Source organism: Hyla sarda, chromosome 1 (genome assembly GCF_029499605.1).
Source record: "Hyla sarda isolate aHylSar1 chromosome 1, aHylSar1.hap1, whole genome shotgun sequence".
In the NCBI taxonomy this organism is placed as follows: Eukaryota; Metazoa; Chordata; class Amphibia; order Anura; family Hylidae; genus Hyla; species Hyla sarda.
Window position 1 is genome coordinate 555,805,597 of NC_079189.1, and position 18,683 is coordinate 555,824,279.

At 46.0% G+C, this 18,683-nt stretch overlaps 1 protein-coding gene across 1 annotated transcript in view; it reads right to left on the reverse strand.

Annotated features, from left to right (window-relative positions):
* PARP8 (poly(ADP-ribose) polymerase family member 8) overlaps positions 1 to 18,683 on the reverse strand; it is a 337,824-nt gene that overhangs the window by 64,052 nt on the left and 255,089 nt on the right. The window contains exon 14 of the mRNA XM_056541980.1: positions 16,720 to 16,815. Within this exon, the coding sequence (XP_056397955.1) occupies positions 16,720 to 16,815 (96 nt within the window). The remainder of the gene's footprint in view (positions 1 to 16,719; positions 16,816 to 18,683) is intronic.

Sequence of the window (18,683 nt, forward strand, 5' to 3'; positions counted from 1 at the left end):
CTGGTAAAGTGAAAGTTGAGCTGTGATTGGTTGCTGTAGGAAAATCCCTCCACTTTTTCTCTCACACAGTTTGATAAATCTGAGCCATAAAGGTTGAGAATTTTAAAAGCATGTAAATAGCAAAGTGTATTTTAATTACATAAGGAACAATATATTAAAAGTTTAGTTTGGTGCCAGGTATTCTTTATGGGTGGACTTATGTATAATGCCTAAACAAAATCATGATATTTTAATGGAAATTTAGATGCAGATTTGCCCTGGTGCAACAAGTAAAATCCAGTAGCCTTGATTAACGGTGCTTAGGCACCAGAAACACGTCAGTTTTCCGGCAGCTGAGCGTTCGTCTGTATCGTATGGACTTTCATTAAAGGGGTACTCCCTCCCATAGGCTTGCATTGAGGGGCCGGAGTATGACGTCACACGGGGCGGAGCTGTGATGTCACAGTGCTCCGGCCCCGTGATCAACAGTAATCAGACTGATTACAACGGGGTGCAGCGTGCAAGATCACAGGGGTCCCCAGCGGCCGGACCCCCACGATCAGGCATCTTATCCCTTATCCTTTGTATAGGGCATAAGATGTCTAAGCGCCGGAGTACCCCTTTAATGAAGTTGAAGTTTTAACTGCATCTGCTGGATCTGTTGCATACTTTCTTGGAACAAATAAAATCTGCAGTAAGTCACATCCGCATGTAAATCTACTACAAAATCTACATGTAAAACCACATTCATAGAGCGGAGGTCAGTGCTGATTTAGACACAGAACTACACCTACCCTGTAAAGAAAGTGGTGTAAGTTCTGCTGTTACAAATTTTCTTATTATTTATAATCCGCACATTACTGTAATAGTAAGAAGCACTTGGATCCAGTCGGGTGCACACTCAAACAACATAAGCTCTTTTATTACAACAAATTCATGGTACTTTACAAACATGGCTAGTGCAAACCTCAAAAGCATCTCCTTGAGAAAGGGTTTGATTAAAGAGTTTGCTTTACCATCCCTAAATAGGCACTGTCAGAATAAAAAAACTTTTTATATGTTGTACATCTTGGCAAACAAAACATTACCCTTTCTTTTAGAATTTATAAGAAATGTTTATTTGCTTTTTTTTATAAAAAGCATGGCTCATAAAAAAGACCAATAGGGGTCACCATACCATCCAGAACATGATCCTGTCTGGCTGCAGCATCTTCTTTGTCCCAGCTGAAGCACAGGCTGGGACAAAGTCCAGTATGCGAGGACAGGACTAGCATTCCTCTGTGCTCACTCCTGTCCTATCAGACTGCAGCATGAACATTTTAAGGTAGTGTTACAGAGCAGCCTGCTGTGATTAAATGAAGAGATCCAGCACAGCACAGCAGACTCAGGGAGGAAGTGAATGCATGGCGAATGAGGGGGGCTCAGTGCTTGCCTCGGACACTCCCCTTTCTGAGCAGTGGATATCAGAATGAGTAAGCAGCAGGACAGAGGAATTTATGAGCCAAATATACACTGCCCAAAAAAATTAAGGGAACACTAAGATAACACATCCTGGATCTGAATGAATGAACTTATTATGGTGGACCACCAGGTGAAATGGCGGGACCACGGGTGTAGCAGTGTGAGTGGTGGGATCAGATGGTATTAACCCCAGGGGCTGGATGTTATTAACCCCTAGTGTTCGTGACACCAGTGTGGTTTTCTGATTCCGGAACACCACACGCCTGGATTCTCCGCTATCCCAATTGCTAGAAGTGAAATGAGAGTCCATAACCAGTTATGTTCAAATGAAGGCTTTACTGAGTAGAAGACAAGTGTAATTATCTTCACAGCTAAGGCCAGAATTCCCAGAGAGGTGGCCAGGACCCAGAGGACCTTGCAGCTTGCTGGACCAATAGACTTGTGGTTAACTTGACTTGTAATTAGACTTTACTTGACTATGTGCAGGACTTGACTAGTTTTAGTGACAGCAGACATAGACTTGAGACTTACTGGAGAGACGGTAGCTTTGTGGGCTTCCAGATGCTGATCACTTGCACTGAGATCTCTGGTGGTTGCTGCCTCAGCAAAGACTTAGATGGAAGAGAAGAGAGTTGTCACGATTCGGCAGGCTGGAGGTGGATCCTCTGTGCCAGAGAGGGATTGGCGTGGACCGTGTCAGTGGACCGGTTCTAAGTTGCTACTGGTATTCACCAGAGCCCGCCGCAAAGCGGGATGGTCTTGCAGCGGCGGTAGCAACCAGGTCGTATCCATTGGCAACGGCTCAACCTCTCTGACTGCTGAGATAAGCGCGGTACAAGGGAGTAGACAAGAGCAAGGTCAGACGTAGCAGAAGGTCGGGACAGGCGGCAAGGTACGTAGTCAATGGTGGAATAGCAGGAGGTCTGGAACACAGTATGGGTAACACAGTAAAGCTTTCTCAAGGCACAAGGCAACAAGATCCGGCAAGGGAGAGCAGGGGAAGTGAGGTATAAGTAGGGCAAGGAACAGGTGCAAGCTAATCAGGGTGATTGGACCAGGCACCATCATTGGTGCACTGGCCCTTTAAATCTCAGAGCGCTGGCACGCGCGCGCCCTAGAGAGCGGAGCCGCGCACGCCAGAGCATGACAGCCGGGGACCGGGACAGGTAAGTGACCTGGGATGCGATTCGCGAGCGGGCGCGTCCCGCTATGCGAATCGCATCTCCGCCGGCAATGTCAGTGCAGCACTCCCGGTCAGCGGGTCTGACCGGGGCACTGCAAGGAGAGAAACGCCGCGAGCGCTTTGGGGAGGAGCAGGGACCCGGAGCGCTCGGTGTAACAGTACCCGCCCCTTAGGTCTCCCCCTCTTTTTGTCGGGATATCGCTCCACCTGGGACAAGGACATTGGGAGCGATTGTAGAGTCTCCTTCTGGGGGACAGTGAAGTCCTGGGTATACTCAAGAATGGCAGACCGGTCAGAAGGAGTGGGAATGGGGGGGGGCAGAGGGTGAGGCTTGGCACGGAGCAGAGTGTCACCAGGACGGGGACTATGAGGAGGCACGGCACAGTCCTGACAGGCCTTGGGGAGAGCAGGCACAGGAGGAGACACAGAGGACCGACAGACGGGGCTGGGAGCAGACGTGAGGCACTCCTTGCGGCAAGCAGGACCCCAATTCTTGATCTCCCCGGTGGTCCAGTCAAGGGTGGGAGAATGGTGCTGGAGCCATGGCAAACCGAGGAGGATTTCAGAGGTACAGCCGGGCAAGACCAAAAATTCAATTTCCTCGAGATGTGGTCCAATGTTCATAAGCAGGGGCACTGTGCGATAACGCACAGTACAGTGCAGCTTGACCCCGTTGACCGAAGAAATGTAGAGCGGCTTGATGAGACGGGTCACCGGGATGCAGTACCTATCAAGCAAAGAGGCCAGAATAAAATTTCCAGAAGAACCAGAGTCCAAGACGGCCACAGCAGAGAAGGAGGAGTTGGCAGAAGGAGAAATCCGTACGGGTACAGAGAGAGATGGAGAAGCAGACTCCGTACCCAGAGACGCCAGGCCCACATGAGCAGGTTGCGTGCGTGCATTTTCCAGACGTGGAGGACGAATAGGGCAATCCACCAAGAAATGTTCGGTACTAGCGCAGTACAGACATAGATTTTTGTCCCTACGGCGAGACCTCTCTTCAATAGTCAGGCGAGACCGATCTACTTGCATAGGCTCCTAGGCGGGAGGCACAGGGGTAGATTGCAAGGGATACCATGAGAGAGGTGCCCAGGGATTAAGGTCTTTTTCCTGGCGGAGTTCCTGGTGTCTTTCCGAAAAACGCATGTCAATGCGGGTGGCCAAATGGATAAGTTCATGCAGGTTGGCAGGAATCTCTCGTGGGGCCAGCACATCTTTGATGTTACTGGATAGGCCTTTTTTAAAGGTCGTGCAGAGAGCCTCGTTGTTCCAAGATAATTCGGAAGCGAGAGTACGAAATCGGATAGCGTACTCGCCTACTGAAGAATTACCCTGGACCAGGTTCAGCAGGGCAGTCTCGGCAGAAGAAGCTCGGGCTGGTTCCTCGAAGACACTGCGAACCTCAGAGAAGAAGGAGTGTACAGTGGCGGTGACAGGGTCATCGCAGTCCCAGAGCGGTGTGGCCCAAGCCAAAGCCTTCCCAGACAGGAGACTAACCACGAAAGCCACCTTCGACCGTTCTGTAAGAAATTGGTCCGACAACATCTCCAAATGTAGGGAACATTGTGACAGGAAACCTCGGCAGAGTCTAGAGTCCCCATCAAATTTGTCCGGCAGGGACAAGCAGAGGTTAGGAGCGGCCACTCGCTGCGGAAGAGGTGCAGGAGCCGGCAGAGGAGATGGTTGTTGGTGCTGTAGCTGTGACTGAAGTTGCTGTAGCTGAGACTGAAGCTGCTGTAGCTGTGACTGAAGTTGCTGAGTCATGGTGGTCAAGTACGACAGCTGGTGATCTTGTTGGGCGATCTGTCGGGATTGCTGGGCGACCAGCGTGGTGAGGTCAGCGACGACTGGTAGCGGGACCTCAGCGGGATCCATGGCCGGATCTACTGTCACGATTCGGCAGGCTGGAGGTGGATCCTCTGTGCCAGAGAGGGATTGGCGTGGACCGTGTCAGTGGACCGGTTCTAAGTTGCTACTGGTATTCACCAGAGCCCGCTGCAAAGCGGGATGGTCTTGCAGCGGCGGTAGCAACCAGGTCGTATCCACTGGCAACGGCTCAACCTCTCTGACTGCTGAGATAAGCGCGGTACAAGGGAGTAGACAAGAGCAAGGTCAGACGTAGCAGAAGGTCGGGACAGGCGGCAAGGTACGTAGTCAATGGTGGAATAGCAGGAGGTCTGGAACACAGTATGGGTAACACAGTAAAGCTTTCTCAAGGCACAAGGCAACAAGATCCGGCAAGGGAGAGCAGGGGAAGTGAGGTATATGTAGGGCAAGGAACAGGTGCAAGCTAATCAGGGTGATTGGACAAGGCACCATCATTGGTGCACTGGCCCTTTAAATCTCAGAGTGCTGGCGCGCGCGCGCGCCCTAGAGAGCGGAGCCGCGCGCGCCAGAGCATGACAGCCGGGGACCGGGACAGGTAAGTGACCTGGGATGCGATTCGCGAGCGGGCGCGTCCCGCTATGCGAATCGCATCTCCGCCGGCAATGTCAGTGCAGCGCTCCCGGTCAGCGGGTCTGACCGGGGCGCTGCAAGGAGAGAAACGCCGCGAGCGCTTCGGGGAGGAGCAGGGACCCGGAGCGCTCGGCGTAACAAGAGTGAACTGTAATGGCTTTATATAGTGGGGGGGGGGGGGCTGGACTAAAGCCCATTGGTCAAGCTGCGGGTGATATGTTAAGCTGGTGCTCTCTGGGAGAACATGTGATAACAAATCATGTGACTGCATAACATAAAATGTGACAGGATTACTCACAGGTCCTTGAGACCACCCACAGGTCCTTTATACAATCTATACATAAGGATCCTGTCTAAGCATTAAAGTTATACACAGACATTTAAAAAACCAACAAGGGGAGTCCCTGCAGGGAAGCCCCCAGGTCACTGAGCGACTCAACCTGACAGGTCCTAAAGGTTGTGCAGGACGATGTCCTGTACTGGGATATCACATAATCGCATGAAGTACTTTCGTCTTTACATAGTTAAATGTGCTGACAACAAAATCACACAAAAAATATCAATGGAAATCAAATGTATCAACCCATGGAGGTCTGGATATGGAGACACATTCAAAATCAAAGTGTAAAACCACACTACAGGCTGATCCAACTTTGATGTAATGTCCTTAAAACAAGTCAAAATGAGGCCCAGGTAGTCTGTGTGGCCTCCATGTGCCCGTATGACCTCCCTACAACACCTGGGCAGGCTCCTGATGAGGTGGAGGATGGTCTCCTGAGGGATGTCCTTCCAGACCTGGACTAAAGCATCCGCCAACTCATGGACAGTCTGTGGTGCAAAGTGGAATTGGTGGATGGAGAGAGACATGATGTCCCAGATGTGCTTAATCGGATTCAGGTCTGGGGAACGGACGGGCCAGTCCATAGCATCAATGCCTTCCTCTTGCAGGAACTGCTGATACATTCCAGCCACATGATGTTTAGCATTGTCTTGCTTTAGGAGGAACCCAGGGCCAACTGCATCAGCATATGGAATCACAAGGGATCTGAGGATCTCATCTCGGTACGTAATGACAGTCAGGCTACCTCTGGCAAGCACATGGAGGGCTGTGCAACCCCCCAAAAAATGCCAATCCACACCATTATTGACCCACTGCCAAACCGGTCATGCTAGAGGATGTTGCAGGCAGCAGAACGTTCTCCACGGCATATCCAGGCTCTGTCAAGTCTGTCACATGTGCTCAGTGTGAACCTGCTTTCATCTGTGAAGAGCACAGGGCGCCAGTGGCAAATTTGCCAATCTTGGTGTTCTCTGGCAAATGCCAAACGTCCTGCATGGTGTTGGGCTGTTAGCAGAACCCCCACCTGTGGACGTCGGTCCCTCATACCACCCTCATGGAGTCTGTTTCTGACTGTTTGAGTGGACACATACACATTTGTGGCCTGCTGGAGGTCATTTTGCAGGGCTCTGGCAGTGCCCCTTTTGCTCCTCCTAGCACAAAGGCGGAGATAGCGGTCCTGCTGCTGGGTTGTTGCCCTCCTAAGGCCTCCTCCACGTCTCCTGATGTACTGGCCTGTCTCCTGGTAGCGCCTCCATGCTCTGGACACTACGCTGACAGACGCAGCAAACCTTCTTGCTACAGCTCGCATTGATGTGCCATCCTGGATGAGCTGCACTGCCTGAGCCACTTGTGTGGGTTGTAGACTCCGTCTCATGCTACTGCTAGAGTGAAAGCACCGCCAGCATTCAAAAGTGACCAAAACATCAGCCAGGAAGCATAGGAACTGAGAAGTAATCTGTGGTCACCAGCTGCAGAACCACTCCTTTATTGGGGGTGTCTTGCTAATTGCCTATAATTTCCACATGTTGTCTGTTCCATTTGCACAACAGCATGTGAAATTGATTGTCAATCATTGTTGCTTCCTGAGTGGACAGTGTGATTTCACAGAAGTGTCATTGACTTGGAGTTACATTGTGTTGTTTAAGTGTCCCCTTTATTTTTTTTGAGCAGTGTAGAAGCTAGACAGATAAAAAAATAAATAAAAAAAAGTAAAGCATCTGCATGATCCAGAGGGGATTATGTTCTTGATGGTATGGGGACCCCTAGTGGTCTTTATTATAAGTCATGATTTCTTTAAAAAGGAGATCATCTTTTGTAGAATGGATACTAGAAAGGTTAATATTTTGTACAACGTATACAACATATAAAAAGATTTTGAATCTGACAGCGCCCATTTAAATGGAATGTATAACCTAGATTTTGTTACCTGATTATGGCCAAATAATGAAACTTTTTCATAATTTTTTCTAATCTGTTTCTATTTTCTGTAATAGAAATCTGTGTATCGGCGCTTATAACGTATAGATAGCACTTACTTTAACTGATGGCATAAATTCAAATAATTGCAGGGAGTAAAGGGTGTAGCACTCAGTGTTCAGTGCAAAAAGGAGATGAACAAAATAATTGGTCCGTAAAAAATCCTCCAATGCTGTTATAAACACAGGCCCTCATTTACAAAGACTGGAGTGTCGGTTAGGTTTTTTTTTTCAGCGTACTCGTCTTTTTTTTCCTTGTGATTTACTAATCTGTCGCCCAATTTCCCTTTCTTTCTGTCGCAGGTTTTTTTTCTGTCACACAAAATGTATTCTGTGCGACAGAAAAAAGTCTCTGCAAATTCTGACTACATTAGTGCTTGTACTACTACCCCCATCATGGAACAGGGTCTATTCCATGTAGTGGGTAGTAGTACAGGGGCTGAGGGATTGATCGCACCGGGTCTCACTTCTGAGACCCGATCCGATCAGATGTTATTAAGCAGGGGAGCGGGCGGCATGTTCTGATCCCCTGCAATGTACTGTAAACTTTCATTTTTAAATTCCCCACCAGGAGCCCTGAATGGCTGGGACCGAGGAGCCAATCAGGGCTCCTGGCAGAGTTATAATATAGAAGCGCTGTGGTGGGCAAAGATGTATAGAATCGCTGGAGGGATATATATCTGGCCCCTCCAGCGTTTCTATATATCTTTCCCCCTGCTGTGCTATATCAAACTTAGTGCCCCCCAGCGCTATTATATATCTATACTGACCCCCGCTGCGCATATTTATATATATATATGCTGCCCCCTCCCCCAAGCTGCGCATATTAATCTTCATGTTCTCCCTCCCCTGGCTGCCAATGAATGAAAACTCTATTAGCGGGGGAGCGGCTTCCCGCTCTCGCTGCTAAGAGTTTGTCATTCATAGCGGGCAGCAGCTGCATATCATGCTGTGGAGGTCAGACATATGGATATATGTCTGACTCTCGCAACATACATATACAAATGCCGGCTCATCGCTATGAATGACAAGTAAGCTATTGACAGCAGCAGGGCGAGCCTCCGCTCCCTGCACTGCTTTACTTGTCATTCATAGCGGTGAGCCGGCACCTGTATATATAGATGCGCGGAAGGGGTCAGACATATGGATATATGTCTGACCCTCACAGCATCTATATATACAGGTGCCGGTTCACCGCTATGAATGACAAGTAAAACAGTGCAGGGAGCGGAGGCTCGCTGCTGCTGCCAATAGCTTACTTGTCATTCATAGCGGTGAGCCGGCATTTGTATATGTATGCTGCGAGGGTCAGACATATATCCATATGTTTGACCCCCACAGCATGATATGCAGTTGCTGCCCGCTATGAATGACAAACTCTTAGCAGCGAGAGCGGGCAGCAGCCCTCCGCTCCCCCTCTAATAGAGTTTTCATTCATTGGCAGCCAGGGGAGGGAGAACATGAAGATTAATATGCGCAGCTTGGGGGGGGGGGCAGTATATATATATATAAATATGCACAGCGGCGGTCAGTATATGCGCAGCGGGGGTCAGTATAGATATATAATAGCTCTGGGGGGGCAGTACATTTATTCAAGCGCAGCAGGCACTAAGTTTGATATAGCGGAGCAGGGGGAAAGATATATAGAAACGCTGGATGGGCCAGATATAAACCCTCCCCAGCGATTCTATACATCTTTGCCCACCACAGCGCTTCTATATTTAAACTCTGCCAGGAGCCCTGATTGGCTCCTCGGTCACGGCCATTCAGGGCTTCTGGTGGGGAATTTAAAAATGAAAGTTTACAGTACATTGCAGGGGATCAGAACATGCCGCCCGCTCCCCTGCTTAATAACTTTTGATTGGATCGGGTCTAAGAAGTAAGACCCGGTGTGATCAATCCCTCAGCCCCTGTACTACTACCCCAACATGGAACAGACCCTGTTCCATGCTGGGGGTAGCAGGATTTACTCCGTTTTGAGTAATTTCCCGACATCTCTGAGCTGTCGGGTTTCTGTGAAGCGAAACTCACAGGTTTTCCTGTGAGTTTTCTTCCCACTCGGAGGGTTTTTTCTCTTTTTGTCGGGAACACGCCCCTTTTGTCAGGAAAAACACCCCTTTTGTAGTTTTTTTTTTCACTGAGTGATTTTGATCTTGTCGGGTTGTGCGCCAGATTCTGGCACAAATTCTGGCGCAGACAGAATTCTGGCGCAAAACCCGACAAAAAGTTTTGGGATCCTGTTAGTAAATGAGGGCCACAGTCTTACTTAATTAGCAAAGAGGCGAGCTGGTAATAAACAACACTATAGTATTGCAAGACCAGTACTACCTGTACTCTAGATATCGGTACTGTAGACTTGCTGTGAGGTCCTGTCCAGTCTCCTGGTATACTCTGGTTTGCTTCCGTAACACCTTCCGCTGTCTGGAGCGGTTACAGGTGATAAGGTGCAGGGCTTAAACGAGAGCTGGAGTTCCACAATGCTAAGGAGCCGATTGCCGGGAGATCTGCCCCGGCCGGAAGCGTCTCACCAGCTGGCTTACCCAATGTTACTGCACTAAAGCTGTGACCCGAGATATGCTAGTGACGTCACTACTGCATAGGCCTAGGGCCAAAAAGGATCTGACGCGTTTCTGAAAGTACGCTTTTCTTCCTCAGAGATCTACTATGCAGTAGTGATGTCACTAGCATATCTCGGGTCACGGCTTTAGTGCAGTAACATCAGGGAAGCCAGATGGGGAGACGCTTCCGGCCGGGGCAGATCTCTCGGCAATCGGCTCCTTAGCATTGTGGAACTCCAGCTCTCGTTTAAACTCTGCACCTGATCACCTGTAACCGCTCCAGACAGCAGAAGGTGTTACGAAAGCAAACCAGAGTATGCCAGGAGACTGGACAGGACCTCACAGCAAGTACCAATAGTACCGATATCTACAGTACAGGTAGTACCGGTCTTGCAATACTATAGTGTTGTTTATTACCAGCTTGCCTCTTTGTTAATTAAGTAAGACTGTGTTTCTAACAGCATTGGAGGATTTTTTACGGACCAATTATTTTGTGCATCTCCTTTTTGCACTCAACACTGAGTGCTACACCCTTTACTCCCTGCAATTATTTGAATTTATGCCATCAGTTAAAGTAAATGCTATCTATACGTTATATTAGATAAACTAAATTTCTTGGTTTTATTCCATTATTTATAAGCGCCGATACACAGATTTCTATTACTGTTAACCCCTTTTTGAGTGGAACTACAGGGATCCACCATGTTGTATCTAGGTTGCTCAGTTAGCTATCCCAGTGTGCCGGTGCTAAAACTTTTTTATGTTTCTATTTTCTGATTACAATATTTGTTTATTAACAACAGAACCCATTGACATTGGCAACAGAGGACAGGACTTGTCCTGGTTAAACAAAATAAAAAGGTTACTGGGCATGCTCTGTTACATTTTCAGAGGTCATTCTACAAGAAAGGGGGGTGGAATTATATATTTGTTTCACCCTTCACTGTACTCCTGTCTGTAATGATAAGAAGAGCATTACTAGGAAATAATTATATATACAGAACTTCTCAATTTAGTTTTAGGCCTAGTGGCCAGAATGGAAACTGCAAGATTTCAGGATTATTTTAAAATATAGCTAGTAAAATGGAGAATTACATTTTTTTTTATACCAAAATCTATCCACCCATCTACCTATCTATCTATCTCTCTATCTTTCTATCTATCTTTAACATAAAAACTTGAATTTAACAATAGTCCATTTTTTGAAGACACATACCCTCTAATAGATTTTGGTCAGTCAATGACATTTTAACACTGATCAGTAGTCAATTTATTCAAACATTTCTGGGAGGAATAAAAGGAACAGCATAATGCAGAAGTCTAATAAAAGATGCTCCAGCATTATCTCCTACTGCTATGGAACAGTCAGTACATCATCCAAGACGCTGCACTGCATCCAATTCATTATATGAAAGGCCTGAATTTACGATCTCATGTTGTGCTTAGCATCCGATTAATAGGGAAGCACATTGATACTTTCTGACCTTAATCATAATTACATCAAACAAAGATACAATAGAAACAAAAGAGCTGTTTACAAGCCAGGGAAGTAATGAATGTTGTTCCATTCAAAGCGCAGGAGGGAGGAGCAGACGTAAAGCTAATGAACTCATTATCATTTGGCACAAACCTATTTCATCTCATAATCAAAAGGCGACAACATATGAATAATGCAGCAAACAAAGTAGATTTTATCTCAGCCCATAATGTAACATCACAGCCGAGTCCAAGAAGGCAGTCATTTACCTTTCCCTCACTGCCTTAAAGGAGTACTCCGCCCCCAGACATCTTATCCCCTATCCAAAGGATAGGGGACAAGATGTCAGATCGCCATGGTCCCGCTGCTGGGGACCCCCAGGATCGCCGCTGCAGTACCCCGCTATCATTACTGCGCGAAGCGAGATTGCTCTGCACGTAATGACGGGCAATACAGGGGCCGGAGCATCGTTACGTCACGGCTCCGCCCCTCGTGACGTACCGGCCCGCCCCGTCAACACAAGTATATGGGAGGGGGCGTGGCGGTTATCACGCCCCCTGCCATAGACTTGCATTAAGGGGATGGGCCGTGATGTCATGAGGGGCGGAGCCATGACGTCACGCTGCTCCGGCCACTGTATCGCCCGTCACTGTATCGCCCGAACTCGCTCTGTGCTGTAATGATAGCGGGGTGCTGCAGCGGCGATCCCCGGGGGCCCCAACAGCGGGACCGCAGCGATCTGACATCTTATCCCCTATCCTTTGGATAGGGGATAAGATGCCAGGGGCGGAGTACCCCTTTAAGGTCCAGTAAAAGAAGATTATAGAGTTGTCTCAATCTGTCTATAGGCCCTATTATAGGGAAGGACATATACAGTAGTACAGCCTCTATATGGCATTGCAGTGACCCACATGACAAGGTTGGCATTTCAATTTAAAGGGGTTATCCAGGAAAAAAAAAACTTTTTTATCGATCAACTGGCTCCAGAAAGTTAAACAGATTTGTAACTTACTTCTACTAAAAAATCTTAATCCTTTCAGAACTTATGAACTGCTGAAGTTGAGTTGTTCTTTTCTGTCTAAGTCAGGGGTCTCAAACTGGTGGCCCTCCAGATGTTCTAAAACGTTAGCTCCCGACAGCCGGCATGTCCAGGCATGCTGGGAGTTGAAGTTTTGCAACATCTGGCCACCAGCTTGAGACCCCAGGTCTAAGTGCTCTCTGATGACACCGGTCTCAGGAACTGTCCAGAGTAGAAGCAAATCCCCATAACAAACCTCTTCTACTCTGTGCAGTTCCCAAGACAAGAAGAGATGTCAGCAGAGAGCACTGTTGCAGGACAGAAAGAACAACTCAACTTCAGCAGCTGATAATTATTGGAAGGATGATGATTTTTTAATTGAAGTAATTTACAAATCTGCTTAACTTTCTGGAGCCAGTTGATATTCATATATATATATATATATATATATATATATATATATATATATATATATATATATATATATATATATATATATACAGGGTGGGCCATTTACATGGATACACCTTAATAAAATGGGAATGGTTGATGATATTAACTTCCTCTTTGTGGCACATTATTATATGTGAGGGGGGGAAACTTTTCAAGATGGATGGTGACCATGGCGGCCATTTTGAATTTTACAAGAAAAACAATGATGTGCTTGGTTCTAACGTAACTTTATTCTTTCATGAATTATTTACAAGTTTCCGACCACTTATAAAATGTGTTCAATGTGCTGCCCATTAAGTTGGATTGTCAATACAACCCTCTTCTCCCACTGGAGGAGAAATGCTAGCACAGGCTTCCAGTATCCATAGTTTCAGGTGCTGCAGAATGGGAAAAACAAAAATTGGAACAGGACCCTCAGTTTACGCAGAAGATTTTGTTCAGTGATGAGGCAAACTTTTATGTGAATGGTGAAGTCAACAAACAAAACCACTGCTCTTGGTCTGACTCTAACCCACATTGGATAGATCCCGCCAAGACTGTTGGAACACAAAAATTGATGGTATGGTGTGGTATATGGGGTACAAAGATAGTGGGGCCATTCTTCATCAATGGAAACCTCAAGGCCACTGGATATGTGAAATTGCTACATGATGATGTGTTTCCCTCTTTATGTACTGAAGCTGGCACGTTCCCTGAGTTTTTCCAGCAAGATGGTGCACCACCACATTATGGGTGTCAGGTCCGAGCATTCCTAGATGAACAGTTTCCTGGAAAGTGGATTGGTCATCGTGGGCCAGTTGAATGGCCCCCAAGGTCTCCCGATCTGACCCCCTTAGACTTTTATCTTTGGGGTCATCTGAAGACAATTGTCTATGCTGTGAAGATACGAGATGTGCAGCACCTGAAACTACGGATATTGGAAGCCTGTGCTAGCATTTCTCCTGCGGTGTATATAGTAGTATATAGCAGTGTATACGGATACTGGAAGCCTGTGCTAGCATTTCTCCTGCGGTGTATATAGTAGTATATAGCAGTGTATACGGATACTGGAAGCCTGTGCTAGCATTTCTCCTGCGGTGTTGCTATTAGTGTGTGAAGAGTGGGAGAGGAGAGGGTTGCATTGACAATCCAACACAATGGGCAGCACATTGAACACATTTTATAAGTGATCAGAAACTTGTAAATAATTCATGAAAGAATACAGTTACATTAAAACCAAGCATATCATTGTTTTTCTTGTGAAATTCCCAATAAGTTTGATGATTCACATGACCCTCTTCCTATTGAAAAAACAAAAGTTGGATTCAAAATGGCCAACTTCAAAATGGCCGCCATGGTCACCACCCATCTTGAAAAGTTTCCCCCCTCACATATACTAATGTGCCACAAACAGGAAGTTAATATCACCAACCATTCCCATTTTATTAAGGTGTATCCATATAAATGGCCCACCCTGTATATATATATATATATATATATATATATATATATATGTGTGTATATATATATATATATATATATATATATATATATATATATATATAAAACCCCAAAATAAAGCAGCACTACTTATCCAGTCCAACCAAAAAATTGGTGCCAGCGTCCCAAAGGACTTGATCAGAGTCCATCCAAGATAAGAACCAGATACAAGCGCAGCACTCCAACAAAAAAGTGATTTAATATCTCATGTCAGCATTACAACGTTTCAGCTCCTCCTGGAGCCTTTTTCAAACATGCTTGAAAAAGGCTCCAGGAGGAGCTGAAACGTTGTAATGCTGACATGAAATATTAAATCACTTTTTTGTTGGAGTGCTGCGCCTGTATCTGGTTATATATATATATATATATATATATATATATATATATATATATAAATAAAGTTTTTTTCCTGGAATACCCATTTAATGGTAACTATTACAGATGAGCAACTCAATTCATTTTAGGTGAATCATGCAATGTAGAAGAGCAGGGACTCATGACATATAGTAAGTACTCGCTCCTGTATAATATGCTGATGACCCATGCCCGTCAGAGTCCCGGTCCTTCTGATTGCATTCTTTGCTCAGTGTTTGCTCCATCCTGCTGCTGGTGCTGTCATATCAGGTACTTCCCACAGGGTACTCACATCATCCCTCTTGGTCTCTTAAAGAGCCATAGTGCCCACCTAAATCCTTTGCCGTCCAATCACCTTGTTTATCAGGCTACAACACTCAATCCACCTGGCCTGAACAACAGTTTCCATTGTTTCAGTTAAGGTGTTTCCTTCATGAGAGTCTGTTACAGTGTATGCCCTCAGCTTGTTTCCTTGGCTTTGTTTTGCTTGTTCTCTAGCACTAGTTGGAACCGTTTGTGTATGGCCTCAGCATGCTTTGCCTATGAACATGTGCTGTCCACATTGACCTGTCTACCTGTCTCTAAACATGTATGTACTAAGTCAGCTGGTTAGTACCTGAATTTGTCTCTGCCTGTCCCATTGGCACCTCTCACTGGCTTCTCTTAGCTCACTGAGCAAAGCACCGCCTCTACCAGCAGTTGAATACATTGTTCACTGGGTGGCAGGACATACACCGTTTAAAGGGGTATTCTGGCCAAATACACCTTATCCCTTATCCAAAGGATAGGGGATAAGATGTCTGATTGTAGGGGGACAAATGCTGGGACCCCCCGTGATCTCTGTGTACCACCCGCATTCTATGTGGGGCGTCATTTCCAGTCTCGGAAACCTCTTTGTTTCCAGGACTGGAGACGTGATGTCACGCCATGCCCTTTATATTCATGTCTATGGGAGGGGGCGTGACGGCCGTCACGCCCCCTCCCATAGACATGAATGGAGAGGGTGTGGCGTGACATCATGAGGGGGCATGGCGTCCTGGAAACAAAGAGGTTTCCGAGACTGGAGACGCAGCCCAGCATAAAATGCAGGTGCTGCACAGAGATTGCGGGTGTCCCAGAGGCGCCCCCCCCCCCACGAACCAACATCTTATCCCCTATCCTTTGGATAGGGAATAAGATGTATTTGGCCGGAATACCCCTTTAAGTACACGCCAAGCGCCTCGCCCAACAAATGTATGTTGCTCCGAGGTAAGAGACGATGCTTAATGCATCGCTGATTATGCTCACAATATTCACTGTACAGGAGCAGGGATTACTGTCAAAGAGAGGAGTCCCTGCTATACTTGCTGAGCTGCATACTCTGCTCCTTGTCCAGTGAATGTGTAATGAGCTCCAGAAAGTTCATGGCAATGTATGCATCACTACTTACATTTTCTACACTTGCTGAGCGGCGATGCATACAATGAATGCCAATCCGCTCAGTATACAGGAGTAGGGACCTGCCTTTTAGCAGAAGTTCCTGCCCCTGTATGAATCCAAGTCTGTAGTTAAATCTGAATAAAATTTGGCATCAGAATCGAGCAAATCCTCCTGGAACTAATTTTGGACGGTTCAGCCATCTCTGGTCATCATGTAATATCACATTGTTCCTGTCACTGTGCCTATAGCTGCTTCCGTTGCCTGTGGTGATAGCAGTCAGTCATAAATGCAGAGTACTTTATGTAGTCTGTGCAACAGCTACTGTACAATATTTTTTAGATTGACAGCAACTTAAAGCTCTTAGGCCTCCATCTATTAGTGCCTTCCCATTAGAGGCATTTGGGCCCCAAAGTACTGCTGCTAATGCTGTATCCCTTATAACTCCACCACTACAACTTTCCCAGAAACAAATATAAAGTTGTGAAATGATGGAGCTGAATACTTAACAACATTGATGTTTACTTTCTATTCATTGAATCCACGATGTACTGAAAAAAGCACTCACCCTCAGCATTGGTCCGTTTTGAAATACATGGGGTTCATCACAAACCACGCAGTACTCATTTAGCACAGGAATTCTTTGCTCAGCAAACTCTATTGTCTGCAAAATAAAGAAGAATTAAAAAGAAAGACTGGTAGACAAGGTTCCAAAAAGTTTCAGTTGATAAATCAGCGACTACTGCAAAAAACTAACCATGCCCCTGACTAACTAACCATGCCGCACTACATTCAAGTTGTTTTCCTGAAAAAAGTCTAAATGATTAGTGCAAAAAATGTTGCTACTTTTTACCCATTGTGCGTAGATTTGGGATTTTTAAACACCGAAAATTGGTTAAAATCAATAATATATCTCCCTCATGTTTTCTGCAGCTCACCTGTCGACTGTACTGTATGTATCAGGACAGTATGGTCAGAGTCATATCAATACAGGGTGAACAATATTTGACAAAAATGTTGTACTGCTGGGGCATTTTAGAGAATTCATAGCTTTGAAATTCCCTGGGATCCAGTAAAATAGTCACATGGGGTGGTCCCACCCTGCTGGCCTTGTGTGCCGTGTTCTTCTCTATTTATTCCAAGGGAAAGACTTGTCACTCTCTGCACACAGGGAGCAGCCACAATGACCGTCCCTGTGACTACTTGCCCGGATCCTGGCAGCTTTATAAAACTATTGCTGCTATTGGGCAGCATGAAACAGGTGACAGGTGGCATGTCTATGTAAATAAACAATTTCCATTTTACAGAAATAGATATGAGAATATCATAGTGTTGTATTAAATAAATCAATGTAAACCGGGCCATCAATCATCAATTTATAAAAAGGCTATAGACACCACTGCACAAATATTTTCATGTTTATTTGCTTCCTACATGTAAAATTAAGTCACTTCCTACATAGTCTTCTTAAAAAATCCTTAACATCTTGTTGTTGCACCTGTGTAACTACTTTACATTGCTGGATGTCCTGCTGCTTCTGACAGATCAGACAGTTCTCTGTTCTTTGCTATATGGATTTGTTCTGTTTTCTCTCTCTCTTCTTTTAGTAACTGAAATTGTACAGGGAGGGGAGGCGATTGTACATGGTAGATCAGAGAGTGGACAGGGGAAAAGCATCCAAGATATTGGGGAGGGCAGGTTACACAGGCTGTGGATAGCAGGTAAAGCACCTACAGGACAGTGTGTAGGGCAGGATTTCCTAACCAGTTTTACACTGTTTACACAGGTTTACATAGCTTAAAATCTGCTGTATGGAGCTTAACATGCAAGTGAATGGGTTTTCCTTGAACCCATAAACACTGCAGAATTTTCTAGTCAGAATATCTGACTGAAAATTCCAAGCAAATAATTCTGCAAGAACATTGAACCTGCTCAATGTTCTGGCGTTCTCCTCTCTGCAAACATTACCGTCTATGGGGATGGCAATGTCTGCAAGGTCCTAGAGCCGACTGATTCAGTCGTTGCTGGCCGTGCTCAGAAGCTCCAGATGGAAGTTTCCATCCAGATCTTCTCAAGTGTGATCCCGGATTGACTGCGACGGACATCCCCACATGAGAAAAGTCTGAGACTAGAAAGAGGTTGCAAACTGCATCTCCAGTGGTCTGAAAATGAATGAAGCAATAAAAATTGCAACCTGGATCGTGGAGGCCATATTCAGTGATTACTACTACACGGGCTGGTTTAACACCTATGATGTAGACTAACCACAATGATACATAGGGATGATACACAGGTGCAACATTCTAATGAACAACTACTCACACGCCTACTATTCATTAGAGGTTTATCTGCTTTGTATTACAAGTGTTCATAGATAAGGAACACAAATGGCGCCAGTTACATGATATGTTGGCTTACAGCCTATTAGTGACGCCCATACTCTTCAATCAGGCAAAATGCCCAACATCTTAAATGTCCTGGCGCCCTGGGCTCCCCTCAGCATCACAAGGCCAGACTTCATCAAGATTATGG